We start from the raw sequence: 19,774 nt of genomic DNA on the forward strand, positions 1-19,774 counted from the left end.
GAGGCTAACTTCCACGTGTGCTTCCCACTTCATCAAATTCATAATATTAAATAAATTCCGATGATAATAAACTTTAAAGAGCAAGCTCATCTTAGCTTAAGAGAATTGTTGTTATAAGTGATATGGGCTTCAATTAGTTGAGTCTGTCTTTCTTCTTTTTTGAAGAAGAGTTTTCTATATCATTTTTATCTCAACTCTTTCATAGGTTGAGCAGCTAGCTCTAAGAAAATAGATAATATATCTAATCTCCTCCCTATAATTTATAAGCCATCAAGACTTGAAAATAAAAAATATATATTATCAATAGAAAATTTCAGAAAACTTTTTCCGTGAGAAGAGTAATGACAGTCGATTCATAGATGAACCTTTTTCCATGAGAGGAGGAAAACTTTCTCTTCTTTTTTAGTATTATATTTTTCTTTTTCCAACCTCCTTTACTTTCTTAGGAAGTAAGGGAAATCCCTTTAATCTAATCACCACTTTTTTTGCATATCCAAGCATTTTGAATATGAAAGGGAAAAGACTATATTTTCTTTCATTTCTATATTGTTCTAATTATGTTAATCCTTCCCAGAAGACTACCTCAAGTTCCTCTACTTTTCTCCTTTTCTATGTTTTAGGGTTCAAAAAAAAAAAAAATGATAGCAAGCTTTATTAAAGAAAGTGCCTCAAGGAAATACAACTAAAAAAAAATGGTTGCTTTCTCATTTTTCTCTTAGTATGGGTATTGAAGTATATATATATATATATATATAATAAGAATGTATCAAACACAATTACATTCCTAATATTTCTTTTGGGGTGGGGGATGGGGGATGGGGGATGGGGGATGGGGGATGGGGGATGCGGAGAATAACAATCTTTGAACTAGCGGCATACACCTCTTCTCTCGCTTTCTCTTTTCCTGATAATCACTCTCTCTCCTCGTCGTCCATATTAATGAATTATCATTCCTCCTCTGGTTGGTGTGTTCCCGGTGCTAACTTTGGTAAAATTTTGTATATATTTTATTTTATAAATAAAAATAGAAAAGAGGAACTAAACACAACCCTTATTTTCAAGGGGCAGGGGCATTTTTTCATAGCCCCATGAAAACATGAGTTGTGTCTGGGAATTTTCTACATTAGAACAACAAGGTTCTTTTTCCTATGAAAATATATAGATAAGATTGTCATACTAAACAAAGAAGCTTTAAACAAGAAAAGAAAAAATTAACATCCTTTCAAACTCAAGATGGTTTAAAATATATATATATATATATATATATATCAAAATATTTGAATTTATACACCATTGATGAATGAAAAAAGCTGAAATAATATATTTGGATAAATAGATATACAAATTGATGCACTGATAGAACAAAGAAAGAGTGAAAGTGCCACCGAACCATACAATCCTTTTTCGATAAAAAAAATTTGTGAAAGAATTATTTTATCATTTTTTTTCCAATCGTTATAAAGGTATGCATATCGACTGTCTTCATCATTCTATATTTGGAGGTTACTTTTTGAAATGGAGGAAACACTGAAACAGTAGTGCTTTTTTATTATACAAATGCATTCCCACGTGAGAATATTTCCATCCATACATGTGGCTATGACAAGTAATACTCCTTCCCATAACTTTTAGATATGAATAAAAACGTTTAGTAAGTTAAATCTTTAAGATACATGAGTGAGTGTGAAGTTCTTGATACAATTTTGTAGAAAGGAAAACAAAAAATGATGAAGAAATGAATAAAAATCATAAATAAATAATCACACAATGCAAGAATTTACTTCATTCGATAAGAATGTCTATATCTACAGTAAGATGAGATCTATTTTACTATCAATGGAGAATAGATTTATAATCGCTCATTTTCATGCCCTTCTCAGATTACAAAAATAAACACTACAAATCCATGTTATGAAATATAAGAGATTAATCACACCTCAAACACTATGCTGCAACTACAGACAATGCTCGAGAAACATGTCATGTTTTTCCATTAGGGACCACCCTCACGTACTGAAAATTAAACTATAAAATTTGTCCTACCTTTAGTTGGCCTTCCAATACTTCCAAAGAAGAAAAAAAAAGGCAGAACATATCATATTATGTATTATCAAAGTAGTCTAAAGTTTGTGAGAGATCAATGAAGGCAAAAAAGAGAGAGAGAGAGAGAGAGAGAGAGAGAGAGAGAGTGAAAACTTTCAAAAAGCTTAATTCTACAAACAAGGCAGATTTTTGAAAAGAAAAAGTAGACTACTAACTACCAATAAAGACTAAAGAGTAAAGACCTGCTCTATCCATTTCTATGAAATAAGAAATCCTTATGTGATTCTGAAACCTTTCTTCTATCCTTATGTGATTCTAAAACCTTTCATCATGCTTATTCCTTGTTCTTCTCCGTTGGACCACCACTTTATACTCATGTGGATTAGTAATTTGATAGGTCTATAATTGGTTAGACTTTGAGACCTACTTGATGGATCACTTGTTAAGTTTGACAATTTATTTTATTAAATCATTCATTGAATTTAAGTTTCAGTTTGACAGTTTATTTTATTAAATCATTCATTGAATTTAAGTTCCTTTCTTTGATTTTTCTATGATTTCTATTATATTATATAATCCTCATAAAAAAACAAATGGTGCGGGTCATGAACTTTTTTTTTTTAGGGGTAGAAAGGTCATGAACAGTTTAAATCCATGAAGTACATAAACCCCAAAACAAATTTAAAGGTAGGACTTTATATAAAGGCTGATCCTATGCTGCATGCATAATCTTCCAATTTTCCTTGATAAATACATCATACATAATCGGGATGTTTCATTGGCTTTCAACGTTTAAAGCTTAAAAAAAAAAAAAATAATAAATAAAATAAAAGCCTAAACTTACACACTCCTTAACTTGGGTCATAAGCTCGTAGATACATGAATGTAGGGTTCAATTTTTTTTTCTTCTTTTTTTTTTTATTATTAAAGGTAGAGTTCGATTCTGCTGAGATCTGGCTACAGCCAACAAAGGTATGAACACTCCTAGCGTACTTGGTAGCTTATTGTGCTTAGTAGCCCGTTTCTACTACGAAATCTTAGGTTCAAGACACTTTCCCAAAACAATCAAAGGTTCCCCCGATCAGTATTTCAGACCGATGTGATTCGATTTCTTAAAGGCTCAAACCATGAGCTAGTGGTTTTATTTTTTAAAATAATATATAAAACATTTATTCTAATTAAAATAATAAGTCTTTTTTTTTTTTTTTTATATGGTTACTATAATCTCCTTGCACATTTTCAAAGTCCAACACTTGACATGCATGGCAGTTCTAATATTAAAATTTTCCTCTCCGACTTTGTTTAAACAAATATGGGATCCCACCGCATAGAATAGTCAATACTTTCCATCAACCCTAACAGTCTAATTTATGGACCATATCTATCTATGAGATATTTGAGAACCAATTAAGACTCTCTTAATTTAAAAGAAGGGGAGTCGTAGGACCCGGCCAAGGCCTAGGCTTTCAAAAACCTACTCTAGCCCTACTTGGTTGCACCCCGATTGTTACCCTTCTGTAGTTAGGGTTTGATATGGTATTTCAGGAATTTGATGTATCTATTCCCATGTTTTAAAATTCGGGATCGATCTCAACTGATGTTGATTCGATTCGGATCAAGATCAGATTGGATCATACATATTTATCCTTTGTGTTTGAAAAAAAGTACTTATCAATAGATCGGTATGGATTGAATTGTTATTGGGGATTGGTCTCAGCTAATACCAATATGATCAAGGCAATCCTAACTAATCTGATCTAGTTTCTAAAACCATGGTCCTCGTCTGATTTTTCTTCATGAAATCGGTGAGCTCCATGTATTTACTATTATCTAGTTAGAGTATGATATGGTATTTCACATATGCGATATACTCATCCCTATCCTATTTTCTAAATAGGGTTGGTGAGCCCCATGTATTTTTGTAAGGCAGCTAAGTTGCATTTAGCAATGTTTCGATTGATTGTTTATATTTCTATTACAACCAAATGCAATACTTAAAGAAATTGTAGTTTTCCCTCAGCAGGGACAAAGAATGTATTCTTTCCTTGTTTTTTTTTGGTAGAATGTATTCTTTCCTTATGGCCACAATGACAATGGAATGAATATTATAACGAGGAAAGAGATATTTTGAGCATTGGTCCCATATAAGAGATGATGATAATGATGGCAGATGAAGGTCATGCAAAGAAAAATTTTCTGATTAACAAATTGGAGACTGGCCTAAGAGTCAAGGACTATTCAACTTTATTTTTAATTGCTGGTTTAATTCAATTAAACCTTATGCTTAGGGTGGATACCAATGGCTTTTAGTTGAGTATCATATCCTAGGGCATCGGACCATCGGCCTGTATATAATTTGGCACCGATGTTACACTTATGCCCAAGGTTTTAAAACTCGATATCAGTATTGATATCGGTCACAACTAAAATTGATACGAAACAGATCAGTATCGATAACGATTGAAAATCGTACAGTTTTCCTGGATCGGTCATAGTATCGACTACGATTGGTAAAAAAAAATAATAATAAATAATAACAATAATAATAATAATAATAATAATAATAATAATAAATCTAAAAAAAATCAGAAAATTTGAAAAAACCAAAATGAATTTTTCCAATGGGCGGCCCCAATATTTAAACCCAAAGACCTTTGTAAGTGTGCATAAAAATGGTAGGACCAAGACTCCTCGCAGGGTTCAGATGCTCCAGATACCGGCCCAGCAACTAATACATTTAACACTATTGTCATTCCAACTGCAATTCCGGCAAGTTCTCCAATCGCTCTGTTATCTGTGGCAACGCCGGAGAAGACAAACATTAACAGGAAAGAGATGAAAATCTCAATGACTAGAGATTGAAGATAAGAACCAATAGGAATTGTACCAAAGAAATGCTTTCGTTTTTGGATCAGCTGTCTCTCTCTAATCAACAAGGGTTTGGAACCGAACCATCGGTCATGCCGGCGACGCCGCCGCTGCCGGTGGGATTTGCGCCCAGCTCACCCACGTTTTGGCCCTACACCAACGATGATGCTCACCCCGGATCTTGTCTTTGGGATGTTGGAGATTCTTTCTGGTGCGATTTCTGATATCCTTGGGTCACAGCTACTCGATTAGAACCTGGTTCTTTGTCGACTTTAGTATTAAAAAAAAAATTAAATTAAATTAAATAAGAGGCAAAAGGTTTGCATCCAAGCCCTAGAACTTCTCTCTTCCTTCAAGATCCAAGTCTTAAATATGGAACAGATAGGAGGAAAAAGACTGCAGCGTTAATTAAACGAAGAGATGGGAAGTTGTGGTTGAGCTATCACTGCATCATATTTCTGAAGATGCAGAGCTCATAATCAAGTTTCAGGTATTGGTCCATGAAAGATTTGGTCTTGATCCATTAGGTTTATTCACATTTAGTTAGGGTTGAAAGGAATTGCAATGCTCTTCTATTATTCTCTTCAATAGTCAGTTCAATTTCAATGTAATAGGGATTTAGGGTTTGTGAAGAAATCAATGGGCACCGGAGATATGACCGACGGAGTAAACCAGTCCATAACTATCAAACCCCAGGTTACACAGATCCCCGGAAAAGTAACAGATCCGTCGTACAAATTATTAACAACCACCGATCCACATTCGGCGAAGATAATAAAGTAAGTTCTGATCACCTCTGCAATGAATTTCTGGGATAGAACAACAGAAATAAGAAGATGAGAGCGAGCCGCCGAAGATGAAGCAGCGTCTTGTGTTCGTCCTTTAAGTTCAAGTTTTTAAACGGATCGGGTCGGATCGGTATCCGACACCCGGGATGATACCGATACCCGTCTCAGGATCGGTCAAGTATCGGGATCTGTCTCAGCCGATACCGATACTTGATTCCATGCTTATGCCTCACCTTCATCCAATGGTTTTTTCTTTTTTTTGATAATAACAAAAAAAATAATAATAATAATTAATTGTTAATTATATATACATAACATTAAATCTGTCCATTAGTCCTACTATTAGCATCAGTTTTACAGGCCATATTGGAAATAAAATCGAAAGCTGGATGACTTCCTACTTCTTTGACGTTCATCCAGTGGTTGAAATGCACCATCGTATACATATACAGTCATGCATAAAAATTGGATCTTAATTTAAGTTTAGAAAACCACTTGTCCCATACAGAGCTTGATAATTTAGACCTGTTCCCATATTCTATGTATTCGACACAAGGTATTAATTTAGAAATGATAATGTCTAAGTTGTTTTCAGGCCTTTCAATAGTTGATTGATAATTTACATTAAAAGATAGAATAGTTAATTGACGATTTCATTAAAAAAAAAATGATAGAATATAATTGATTGATGATTGAAAGCCAATCGTAAATTGAGTTTCAATCCAGCGGTGGATTACTCGATGACTTGATAATTCTTCGTTCATATTATTTTCAAACCCGATGCTAACCTCATTATCCCGACTTTATAATTAAAGAGAAAATCTTCTTGTATGTAACCTTTCATGCCCTCTTAAGTATAAAATATAAAATGAAAGGCAATTGAAAGAAGAATTATAACTTCTCACTTCAGCACCTCGATGACAACCAGAAGCACTCATGATAAATTGATCGTGTTTGGTTTGGTATTAGTAGAACCGCCCAAAGCACCGACTTGTTAGTTGTTAATATCTTTAGCTAATAAATGAATGACTCAAACCCACCCATAAAATTTGATAACGAGGTGATTGTCAATATTATATATGACCCACTAAAACTTAGTCATTGTCATATAGAACATGAAGGTCTTTTATTTAGTCCTTAATTGGTATATTTTCTAAGACAGTGACAGCCTTAATTCGTGGCAGCTGATGAAGTTTTCTAATGTATATATACGAATGAGTATTGTCTCTGGTCAAGGATTCCCACTCCTCATGGGAAGAGTTAGAATACTAATAAACTATGACTTTTAAATGTAACATATAAATTTGTAAAGTAGGTTTTGATTCTCATAATCCTAAATCGCATGATAGTTCATTAACCACAAATCACATGGCATCTCACCTATCAAAACATCCAAGGCATTCTAAGCTTTCTAGGCATTCTTTCTCATCTATAAAAGGAAATATTGCCCTAACTATTCTATACCTAAATGAGTTAGTTGAAAGCTCACACCATTAGTATTTAGTACCAAAAGAAAAAAAATTAACGTTTAATTCAAATAAAAAAATTTCAACTTAAAATTAAGAAACAAGTGAGCTCATGTAAAAAATTATAATTGATTTTTCACCTAACCCTATGTTAGTTTCTAAGTAAAACTCATCAAAAAATAAAATTTTCAAGCAAAATGAACAAAAAACATTAGGATTTAAAAAAAAAAAAAAAAGCAGTGAAAAATCAACTTATAGGTAAATTCATTTTCATGCTTTATTAGATGGAAATAAACAAGCCAATAGAAGTATGGATCTAGATGACAAGATTGAAATTAAGTTTGTTTTTTCAATATCTTATATGAAAGTTGAAACCGAACACCCTACACCCAAAAAAAAAACTGTGTAATATTCTTGTTCTTTTCTCTTTATTTCTCCTTTTTAGGGGAAGGTGATCAAAGTTTAAACTAACTTTTATGTATCTTAAAAACTGAAATATAATGTGAACCCATAGTGGGGGATGGGGCACATACACTTGGTTAAAGATATAAACACTTTGGTCTAATAAAAAGAATTCAAAAAGAAAAAAAGTGGGACACAAACAAGACCAAAAGCAGAATTCAATAAAAAAAAAAAAATGAAGAAAAAGAAGACATAAATAATAAGTGGCCCCATAACTAGTCCACTCCATGATAAAAACCACTTGGGGGAATGATCAGATTGGAAATTAGGTATGGTACTAATTAGTTGATAGTTAGACCATTTAATAGACTATAACAATACTAATGCTTCAATCATATTAGAGGTTAGAACCATCCAATTAGGCTTTTTTTTTTTTTTCAATGGATTCAGATTTTTTTTTTTTCTGTTAAAATATACAATGAGTACCATAATAAAATGATAAAATGAAAAGGAGGTTTTTTGGCATAAATGATATTCAAATAGGAACATTTTTTTTAATGTGGAACAATGATTTCGTTGTTATGATTGTTGGACAAATCAAGATTTTTATGGATAGACGTACGGTCTCAGATTCAATTTACCATGTGTACATCTGCGATTTAAGTGGAGACCGTGACGATTGATTGTTGTGCTAGTCTCCTCGAAGATTAGTCGAGGTGCGAATAAGTTAGCCTGGACACTTTGGTTAACAAAAAAAAAAAAAAGATTTCTATGAATACACCATTTGTAACATATTTTTACCCATGAAAATCATATGACCTACCATATAAGCTAAGGAAGAGATAGTACACTAGCATTCATAATGGCAATATATACCTACAAAAACCTAGTCATAACTTTCGAAGCATCTATAATCATAGAGACCAACTCCAATGGCTAGTACTCATGATGATGTGAATCATAAATTTCACGTGGAAGATTTTTATACGTTTAAGAGACTAATAAAGGAAATCCATTCATGAGGTAATCGTATGCCTTAACGGTCATATTGTCGGGGTAGGTGCTAATGGTTTATATAGTATTCATCATGGTCAGTCAGGTTGAGTCGGAAAAAAAAAAATCAGATGGATTGGAATTAGAATCAAGATCGTATCAGTCCTAACCAATTCCAATCCAACCGAAATCAATCCGAAAAAAACCCTAGAATCGACCGCTCTGAAAAAGAGAGAGAGAGAATTGGGATCGGTAACGGTATTCCCATGTGAATTTATTTTAATAAGTGTTCCCACGCCTAACGATTAACGACTTCAACTTTTGTTTTCGTGTGAGCCCCTCGGCAGGTCCCCCCTACACAGAAGAATCCCAGCCGTACGTGGTAGGCCCATCACCTCATGTTTGATTATTTTCTGTACGGTACTCATATCCGTGTACTTAATGCGCGTGACTGAACTTTACGACGTTGGTATCTGGGTCCCACATTAAGTGGGTCGAAGAGGCGCGTGGGGTCAATACTTTTTTTGATGCGCGTGACTTAGGATTTCCATCACGTAAACAAATAAACCCTTCACGTAATCTGGCCGGGCTCGGTCAAGTCAAGAGTCCACGGTCTTTTTAAATGTAAGAGTCCTGATGAGGACTAAGTCGTCATGAGACCCAAGACTACTCCTCACTATTCCAGTTTGAAGACTAAAACAGCAACGGTGGAAAAAGTATGTCCGGGTCATCGGTTCAGAACCGCTAAAATTCAGTTCAAAACATCCTAATCATAGTTTCTGTATAGAATTGACCAAAGTTGGATCGACCCAGAATCGGGATTGGATTCTATCGATTATAAGGGTGTCAATTTAGAATTAAGACCAGCCATTAAAAAACTGATCAATTTTAATTTTAGATTAAAATGTCAATTTGAATCTAATTGAACCTAATAGTTTAAATCCTATAAATCAAACATAAACAAAATCTAAATTATAATAAACCCTACAATCATATATTTTTTATGAGTAATCTGAAAAAATTGAAAGGTAATGGATTTGACTTTGTGGGATTGTATTTCATAACATTGTAATTTCTTTTCTAACTTTAATCGTTTCAATGGGTTATTTAACTTGAAGTAAATTTGAACCAAATTATCGAGACTGTGTTTGAATCGAATAAAACCAAATAAAATCGAATCAATTTGGTTTGATTTAATTGTACATATTGTTTGCTGAACCGAACCGGTTGATACCCTTACCCAATTGGAATTCGATCCGATTTACAAATGCCTGGGTCACGGAACATGTAATTTCTACCCCTGCCCTTTGAGAAAATAACCATATAACATTAACACCGCAAGAAAACCGGCGCCAAAGAGCCTTAGTTCGGGTTCCTATAAATAGGGGACGGACGAGGGGTGGCATTAAAATCTCAATACGACTTAAAAATGAGAAAAGCGGAACGGGTCGAAGTCGTCTTTTAACTCCTTAATAACTAATAAAGAACGAAAAAAGACACAGGGCAAGAGTACGGGAGCGACTCGTGGAGCCTAGTTTTCTGTGATGTGCAGTGTGGCAAGAGATGGCGAGATCGCGCTGGAACCTCTGGAAATGGCGGATCGAAGCTATTAGAAACCCTAGCTTTTTCGAAAGCTATATAGTTTTCGTCTCCAAAAGATCAAGAATTCGATCAGTTTAGTTTTCCAGGTACGATCGGGTGGTTTCCGTTAATGCGTTTCTAGTTCTATTGAGATTGCATGGAGTTCTATACCTACATTGTTTGAGTTTACAAGATTTTTCCGTTTCCGAAGTTTTAATCTGCCTGCTTCTGGTTTCTTTCTCGGCTTTTTCTGAAATTTGTTGGTTAATTTTGGTAGATCTTCGCTTTTAGTTGAATGTCTCTCGAAAACTATACTTTATTTTAAAGCTCTAAAGGAATTTGATGCTCTGTTTATTGATTTTTTTTCTCCTCCATAAAAGTTAGGCTTAGTTTATCTCCGAAATATGTTTGCTTATCTTAATCTGTAAGTAATTGTAGCCATCTTTCGACGGTTTGTTTGTTGTGAAGCTGGAGTGGAATTATCAACTCTTTCATATTCTTTTTTGGTTTGTGTTGCAGGGATTTCCACTTTTGGAAAGAGATGGCTGAAGTGCCTAAATTGTTTTATATAGTCGTTGTGGACGACGGAGATAGGAAAGATGGGAATGACTCCTTCCGATACACTCGATCGGTGCTGCAGAGCACCTTGCAGCTTATGGGATGCAAAGCGCGCCATGCATTCAAGGTGAAAAAACAGAAAACGGATTGACGCTTGTTTCATTTTCCGGTCTCCCTTGATGAATTCGCACCACGTAATTTTTATTTTTTATTTTTGGATAAATTGATTGAGATATTTCTTTAAAAGTTGATTAGATCTTGGTTAGGATTTACAGGCTCCGATTCTCCGGCCATAAATCTCTTTTCTGTTAACAGTGTAAATTCTATTTGTTCTCCACCTCTGGATACAGTTCCACATTGGCAGATTTGCTATGCATGCGTGCCCTGTTTCTGAAATGATGTTTCTATCTTCTATTACATTTTTTGGAAAATTTTAATTCTTTTGCGTCCAAGTGTGTTATATGATTGGAAGGTTGCTTAAAGCGCAGGTTCAAGGCTGAATGGTTGTCTGGGGCCTGGGGGATATAGTTGCCTGAAATTTCTTTATTGGGTTTAGGCATTTCAGCCACGGGAGATTGGTTAGATTGTCGAAGTCATGACGGTGTTGCATTACACCAGCCAGGGGATGTAAATTTGAACAAATTATATGTTTGCAATGAATCTCACCTTCCAATTTGATCATTAATAATGAGCATTTCTTAACGGTTGTAAGATGCTAATAACTATTAGCAGGACTAATTTACAGTGAAGAAACCAAAAAAAAAACTTGGTGATCCTGCTTGATTGGCTGTAAAACTACGTTATGTGCATGCCCATCTTGTATGTTATATCTTGTCTGGGAAACAATGATTTAAACATAAGAAAAGAAATTGCAAGACTTTTACTGAAGTTCCTTTTTGTGCTTCCCAGATTAGCCGAAGGGTTTTTGAAGTGATGAGAAATGAATGCTCAACTGATGCTTTGCCCCATGTGCGGGTGGGAAATTCAGGATTGGATTCTTTGGAAGAACACTATGAAAAAAAAATCAATTGTTCCACGTGTGGTTGCTTGGGTAAAGGAGAGGATTGCGACCATTTGGTTTCCGATAAAGAAGAGAGAAGTAAAAGTAAACCATTTGAGTTGTACAAAAGGCGCACAACTGCTGTTGTTAAGAGAGAGGCATTCTTGGATGTTGTTTGTGTTGTTCTTGCTGAATACAAGTATGTTGGTCCCAATCAGAGGGCTGACTTGGCTTTGGCATGCAGGTATAAAATGTCATCTCCTTAAACAAATATTTGATGCACCAAAACCATGCCTAGAACAAACAACCATGTAAATATTTGCATTAATATGCCAAGCTCACTTGATATTTTCATGCTCATCTTCTTTCCTGTTAAGGTTGTAATTTTTATTTATTTATCCTATAGCAAAATGAGGGGAAGAAGGGAAGAGCTTACTTGCAAATTGTTTATGGGTGGACAGGTTATGCCCCCCCCCCCCCCTGAAAAGATAAATCCTGATCACATGTTTTATGATTGATCAAACTTATGTTGCTTTTTTTACCATTTCCCTATATTGTAATACTTTCTGGTCCTCATCTTAAGTTACGTTATATTTTCTAAAGTTTATCTTTGATATTTATTGGATAGAACTCATTGTGGTCATTGCCATTTGAGGTTGATTTGTAGTAGGAAATGCTCCTTGTTTCACCTTGTTTGAGGTGTTCCATGCATGAATTCCCTTCAAACGACTATCATTTCCTTTCTCTGGCTCTCTCATGATGCTAACTTACTTTCTGATCTTATATAAATTTCCAATAGCTGTAACTACATAATTTGAGAAGTCTTCCTTAATTAAGAGGTCCTTTTGGGCGTTCTTTTCACGGGGGGAATGGTAATATGCTAAGGCGAATGCCCTCCAAATGACAATGCATTTCCTTTCTACCCTTGATATAAAGACGCTTAGTGATGAAAGTTATAAATACCTACCCATTATTCAATGGTCATGCGTAAGTTTTTAATATCAATTGCCAACTCCTTAATTTGGAAGAGCTTTTCTATAGAGAGATCTTGTTGGGAATTATTGATGTTCATTTCTCATGAGGGCATTGGCAAGTGGCATCTTTAGATTCTGAAACTCTTGGGGAAATTTTTTATTGCTTAAGTCAAAATAATTTTTTTTTATTGCAGTGGAAGTTGCCAAGAAAGCTTGTGTTTTGCTGTGCTTTTTGTTAGATCATTTTATACTTTTAGCATAGAAAAGAACGAGAACATCGAGTTTAGTTTTTGGTGAATATGCATGCCTTGCACCAGCTTTATTAGACTGTTACGTAGTGGTTGAAGTTGATCAAATTGGTTGATCATATTGGGTAACTGCGTAATTTTAGAGTAATCTTCTCTATCACAGTTTTAGCCTACAAATAGCAAGACAAAACTTACATTGTCATAGTATGCACCTTGTCACAGAAAAGCGACAATGAGTATGATTAAAAGATACTTTGATCCTGAACAATGCAGCACCATAGCTGGTATTACTTAGGTTTAAATTCCTGGATTATCTCCAAGTATCTTATCACATATTTCTTGCTGCCTTCAGAACCAGAATACATTATATCACTCTTTATTTCATGGCATAAAGCATCTTATTGGATTCGCTATCTGTAGTTTCCATTAAAAGTGAAATACAACTTCGCTTTTTATGTAATCTAGCCAAAAAAATCATATTTTTCTCATGTAATGGCTACAACTTCTTATGCCATATTAGAGGGTCCATAGAGGAATGTTTTTAAGGTAGCTTGACTTTGCCTCCTTGATCCCGTCTTATTGTATTATCTTTTCTACTCATAGCCCCCCTAGTGGGCGAGCCTATGGCACAACGGTTAAGTTGCACTATTGCAACATGTTGGTCACAGGTTCAAAACTTGGAAACAGTCTCTTCTGTGAAACAAGGGGTAAGGCTGCGTACACTTGCCCCTCCCAGACCCTGCAGTAGCGGGAGCCTTGTGCACTGGTTTGCTCTTTCTTTACTCATAGCCCCCCCTTCCCCAAATAATGTCAAAAGAAACACCATTAGTTTATTGGGTTAGGCTAATGTAACGCACAAGCACAAGGATCTATATCCCCTCAAGAAAGAAATTCTTCTTATTTATGCTTATTTGTCGATAAATTTTTTCCCCTCAGAGTTGTTCATATGTGGAAAACTTTTGTGAGGTGAACTTAAAAGAGTATTGGTTTTTCAATTTCCAAATATTAAGGTATTGCATGGGAGATTTTTCTCCATTAGCAGAGGACTCTATGGGGTTCCTTACTTGTCTTTGATGATAAATGTTATGAGGCAGGACTTAAGTGAGGACTTGGTGTTTGTGGCTCTGGTCAACAAGTGGCTGAGCATGTAGTAGTATAACAGGCAAGGTTCCCACTTTGGAAAGTTTCAGCTTCTCCCTATATGAGTTGGGTCAATACAAACTGATAGCTGTACTTTATAAAACCAACCTATCTCATGATATGTTATTGGTATTTGCAAAACCCAAAATTTGATCTGCTTTTCTTTTTAATTTATTACACGTGGATAATTTTGAATTTTTCTTCCCATATGAGGAGTATCTTTCTGGTGCATTTGTGCTGATATTAGTTTGCGAAATTAGTTTTAGGGAATGGTACATTTGCAAGTGAATTATGGTTTAAAAGCTCAGGATTTTAGTGTGCGAAATATGGGAAAGAAAATGAGGATCGTGGCATGCATTAGATGTCGTAAATCACTGATCAATGGTACATTTGCAAGTGAGTTATGGTTTAAAAGCTCAGGATTTTAGTGTGCGAAATATGGGAAAGAAAAAGAGGATGGTGGCATCCTCAGGTCTTTCTATTTACTCTTTTCTCGTTGTAAACCTTCCATTTGCTCCTTATATCTACTTATTGAATGCGTAAGAGAGTAGCTCAATCTGCCTGTTGGTGCTGATATAAAATTGTTAAAATCTGTTTGCAAGTTGTATTTTCTTGTAGCAGTATGAAGAAGAGACATTTATTGATGTAGATACTAGACATAAGTTTTGACATGCCTGAGAAATGTGTCCCCCCCACATCCTCCCCGTTTTCTGGCTCAGTCGTATAGTCTTAGAAATCAGGGTTGAGTTTTCTCCTCACAAAATATTTAACTCTATTCTATTCCATTAGTGGTTCCAGAATTTCATATAGAACTCTTTTTATTCTATTCAGGAAAAGTAATTATCGGTTACATGCATACTTCCACTTTTGAGGGCTGAAGAATCCTAGGATTGAAGATAAACCAGGACTCAGATTGCACCCATTGGCTCAATCCCAGATCCAAGATAGAGAGAGAGGCAGATGTCAATCCACTGAATCCTGTAATAAAAAGTGCCAAGTTTGACTCAATTGCTGAGTTGGAGAATATCCAAATCAGCGTTATTTCTGAACAACGCATCACCTGAACCCAATGAGCAACCCTCAAGACCAAAATTGGATGCAATCAAATAATTGGCTGGAGGAGCCCAATGAGTAAACCTACATTTAATTCTTTCAACCACCTCCAGAAACTTCGCTTGTTTTGGAACTACTACTTGTTTCTCTCCTCTGAAATACACTAAAAAGATGCTATAAAAAGTTCATTCCATAGAAACTTCCATAACCTTGTGAGCTTCTTGACATCTTCCAGAAAAACCCAAGAAAGATGAAAGAGCTTTAAGAAATGGAACCAAACTGTGTTGGGAAAGGAACAAAATTGGAAAGATGATCAACTGACTGATTCCGCATCTACCAAACACGTCAAGTTGACTAGAGGGGAGAGGAACCTTCTGGGCCTTCTCTTCTGATGAACATCACACGTTAAGACATTTTTATGGTTCATTTCTGAGCCCAATGCCCTGCATTTTAGGGGTAATTTGGATGTCTGTAAAACCTTACAAGGAAAAGAAACCACACTGATGAGTCTCCTCATCGTCACCATAGACAATGTCACAATTTTGCGACAAATAAATACTTGGATGAAAATTTTCCATTTAGGACCCAAATTCTTGTCTTGGTGATTATGGTGTATTGACCCTATTAGCAGTACTCCCAGAAGTACGGGATTGTTATAAACACTTCTTAGCTTCCTTGATATTGTATTGGTTTATTTCCTTGAATGCTTTCTATGACCTTATCCTTTTCTCCTACTCTGTGAGTTCTGTTTCTGTCTTGTAGAATCCGAGAAAGGAAGGAATCTGTGACCGTGCTGCTATGTGGGACAAGTGGGTGTGGCAAGTCTACCTTGTCTGCGTTGCTGGTATTTTCACCTTCCCTTAAAAGGAACTTGTTCTGACGGTTCGAATACAGAGGATCTATCACATCATTTCTTCTCAAGTTAAATTACATTTTGGTTAAAATTTGTAAATAAATTTGAATTTGGATGTAATAAAGGAAAAACTTGAAAGTTTCTGCAAGAAATTATTCTTCACTCAAGCAGATTTTATATGTTAATGTTTATTACTCATCTTTGTCAAAAAAAAAAATCCAAATACTCTAGGAATTTAGTATTTTCTTCCTATTGTTGAATGTTCTTTTTCATTGTTATTTTGTAATTATTTTTTGTTGTGCTAGTTATTCAAGTCATCCAAAGTGAGAACAACAAACAAAAATGCTTGAATTATGCTACTTCATCCACTGGTGGAAGTTCAGTGTGGATGTTGTGTCAATCCATTGTTCTTGAAATTAACATTCCTGTGCTTAAATCATCCATTCCCTTGATATGACATAACATATAAGCGTTCAAATTTGGTTTGTATCCCTAGCCCTTAGCCCTATATGTTCTTATGTTCTCTCACAGGGTAGCAGATTGGGCATCACAACTGTGATTTCTACTGACTCCATTCGACACATGATGAGGAGCTTTGTGGATGAAAAACAGAACCCTCTACTCTGGGCATCAACTTATCATGCTGGCGAGTTTCTGGATCCAGTGGCAGTTGCAGAAGCAAAAGCCAAAAGGAGAGCAAAAAAATCAGCGCACATTTCCTACTCTCTGCCCAAAGATGAGGTCTCTGATTGGGCTGTAAATAAAAAACCAGATTCTGGACCAACAGATGCTGCTTCTAGTACCACTGAACTGATTGGTCCAAAACAGATGGCCATTGGAGGATTTAAAGCGCAGAGTGAAATGGTCATTGACAGCCTTGATCGACTGATTACTGCATGGGAGGAGCGGAAAGAATCAGTAGTTGTTGAGGGTGTCCACTTAAGCCTCAACTTTGTGGTAAGTACACACACACACATATTCAAACACAACACAGGTTGGTGACAAGCTATGAAAGAGTTTGGATTGTAAAAAAAATTACATTCAACCATTGAAAATGATTAGGGGATCTGTGGGTCCTCTCAGTAGCTGTCCTCCAAATCAAATAGTGACACTTGGATTTTTTGACCTTGCAAAGCATTGAGTTAAATAATCAATCTGTATCCAAATAATGAAGAAGATCACTCATAGCAAGGGCTCAGCCAGGCAGTTGACCCCGCGGGCCTTGCATTGCATGTCAATCATTATTTTCTTCTTTCTTATTCTTAAAATGATGGGATTGGTTATTATGAAAAAAAGAAAAAGAAAAAAAAGGGAGATATGCTGATTGGTTGGTTGACCATATCTAATCTAATTGTGGATTTTGTTAAGGGTTTCTTTAGTTTATTTATATTTTGGGTACCAAGTTCAAAGGGAAAGGAGAAATATAGTCCAAGTTTAATGGATGGAATATAGGGATATAATTTAAGGGATCTCAATATAATAATACTTGGAGAATAGTTTCAAATCGAGGACAATACTGAAAATGCGCAACGGTCTTCAGCAGCTTGCTAAGCTGATCTGTAAGTTTTGAATCTTTTAACTAAAATTTGTCATTTACTGCTTCTATTACTCAAGCTTCCTTTATTTGGCTTGGCAGATGGGACTAATGAAGAAACATCCTTCGATCATACCATTCATGATTTACATCGCAAATGAGGAGAAACACTTGGAACGATTTGCTGTCCGTGCAAAGTACATGACCCTGGATCCCGCCAAAAACAAATATGTGAAATATATTCGCAACATAAGAACGATTCAAGACTATCTGTGTAATCGCGCTGATAAGCATCTAGTACCAAAAATAAACAACACAAATGTTGATAGGAGTGTGGCAGCCATCCATGCCACAGTGTTCAGCTGCCTTCATAGACGTGAGGCAGGGGAGCAGCTGTACGACCCCATCACTAATACAGTTGCGGTGATTGATGAGGAGTACCGGAAACAAAATGCTGCCAACTCATTGAGCTCTAAGGGGATGTTCCAACTGATCCAGAGACAAGGATCTTCTAGACATCTAATGGCTCTTCTCAATACGGATGGTTCTGTGGCTAAGGCTTGGCCTGTTGGCTCTATTAGTAGTAATGGAAACTCTATCTCATACCATGGGAGTGAGAAAGGCATGGGGAGTCCAATGTATGGTCCCTTGCAGATTGGCAAGGCAGAACCGGTTAATCTTCAGTTTGGTAACTTTGGGATCAGTGCATGGCCCAGTGATAAAGGTGGGACAAGTCAGACTGGAAGTATTGATGAGTCAAGGGCTGATGGAACTGAGACTGGAAGCAGATACTACTCTTCCTGCTGCAGCTCACCAAGGATGTCTGATGGACCTGCCAAGGAGGTATTTCTCACCTTGGCTTTTCCTGCCCTATGGCTTATGCTGGATTACATCTGAATCAGGCATACATGCAGATATTTAACCTTGCTTTTTTTTCAGAACGTATGTCAGTTCATACACAATAAGTTGTGTCAATACAATTCCATTGAACACGAATCAGCCGTTGCCATAACAAATTGACACTGTTTAGTGGCATCAACTGCCAATTTTATCGATGCCATAGTCCTTTTCATTCCTTTTCCTTGGTATTTGGTAATATAGGTGGAACTTATCAAACGTTTATATCCAACTGCTAATATTCTGCTTTTCTGGTGCTCTATCCTTCTTGTGCTGCCAGCTTAAAGAAGAACAGTCGGTTTCTGGCACTGATGAAGAAGCTGATGAGCCACCTGAGGTTGACAGTGACGAGGATCTTAGTGATGTAGGTGAAAAACAGATCCATGAAGAGGTATGAAATAAGAGCTCTAAAACAAAAGGTTTGGAAAAATGGTTTGCAGTGCCTTGAAATTACATGTTTCACATATTCCTCATTGGGATGGTTCAGGACCTGGACTTCTAATACCCAATTGCATGCTCTGCATTGCAGAGCTAAACATTCCAACCAGGTGGAAAGCAAGGCCACTGGTTCTAGTTGCATTTCCCAAGCAACGACTCAAAAATAAACCTCGAGGCTGGAATATGTTAACAGTGTTTCAACATTTACTTTTGAGTAACAAAGACATTCCAATACAACTGTATTAGCGTTTCAATATTTACTCTTTTTAACTTTGTAGTTATTATTACAGATGGAGGGCTCAGTCGATGAGGAGTCAACAAAGTCCGATGAGGAATATGATGATCTAGCGATGCAGGATGAGCAAGAGACTGGATATTGGTCTGATAATGACGAAGAATCTAAGACAAAGCGGGTGCCTATATCTGGTGATCCTGATACTAACAGTGTTGAAAACTTGAAAGGGGATAAGTACCGAGAGAACTTGGACCTGTTTCTGAGAAAAAGCAGCGAGCCTATGTCTGAGCCATTGTGGTCATACTCAGCACTCCTCTTGGATAAGAATCAGAAGAGAATGCCGGCGGGGGAAAATGTGAGGATGAGGAAACGTTCTCTCAGCATTCCGGCATTGGGGAAGCATGGGTCATTGCTCAATGGGCTCATCCTTTCCGGAGCACCTCAGAGGTAGCAATTTTCATCTCGAGGGTTTTTGTGAAGGCTCTTGTTGGAGCATAAATTAAGTCCATTTTCAATCTCTTTTTCTTCGTTTCTTTTTTTTTTTCCCCTCGTCTTCCACTAATGTATACATGTTTTTTCTTTTTCTTTTTTGGGTTCTCTTTTTTTTTTTTTTTTTTTTTTTTTTTTTTTTTTTTTTTTTTTTTTTTTTTTTTTTTTTTTTTTTTTTTTTTTTTTTTTTTTTTTTTTTTTTTTTTTTTTTTTT

General features: G+C 35.9%; 1 protein-coding gene across 1 annotated transcript; it reads left to right on the top strand.

The window, feature by feature from the left end:
* Nucleotides 1-9,988: 9,988 nt before the first annotated feature.
* LOC122086543 (P-loop NTPase domain-containing protein LPA1 homolog 2-like) lies at nt 9,989-19,658 on the top strand. Its single transcript, XM_042655446.1, has 8 exons — nt 9,989-10,248; nt 10,661-10,826; nt 11,609-11,943; nt 15,877-15,958; nt 16,499-16,924; nt 17,604-18,344; nt 18,679-18,789; nt 19,127-19,658. Exons 2-8 carry the CDS (start codon nt 10,683-10,685, stop codon nt 19,520-19,522), a joined length of 2,235 nt encoding a protein of 744 aa, XP_042511380.1. The 5' UTR covers nt 9,989-10,248; nt 10,661-10,682; the 3' UTR covers nt 19,523-19,658.
* Nucleotides 19,659-19,774: the final 116 nt, after the last annotated feature.

This window comes from Macadamia integrifolia, chromosome 8 (assembly GCF_013358625.1).
Source record: "Macadamia integrifolia cultivar HAES 741 chromosome 8, SCU_Mint_v3, whole genome shotgun sequence".
Classification (NCBI taxonomy): Eukaryota; Viridiplantae; Streptophyta; class Magnoliopsida; order Proteales; family Proteaceae; genus Macadamia; species Macadamia integrifolia.

What these genes read in the sequence shown, in the direction of transcription:
- LOC122086543 (XM_042655446.1), top strand. Translation starts at nt 10,683, where the DNA reads ATGGCTGAAGTGCCTAAATTGTTTTATATAGTCGTTGTGGACGACGGA. An exon ending in ACTTAAGCCTCAACTTTGTG is followed by an intron (nt 16,925 to 17,603) that starts GTAAGTACACAC and finishes TTGGCTTGGCAG; the next exon opens with ATGGGACTAATGAAGAAACA. An exon ending in CTGATGGACCTGCCAAGGAG is followed by an intron (nt 18,345 to 18,678) that starts GTATTTCTCACC and finishes TTGTGCTGCCAG; the next exon opens with CTTAAAGAAGAACAGTCGGT.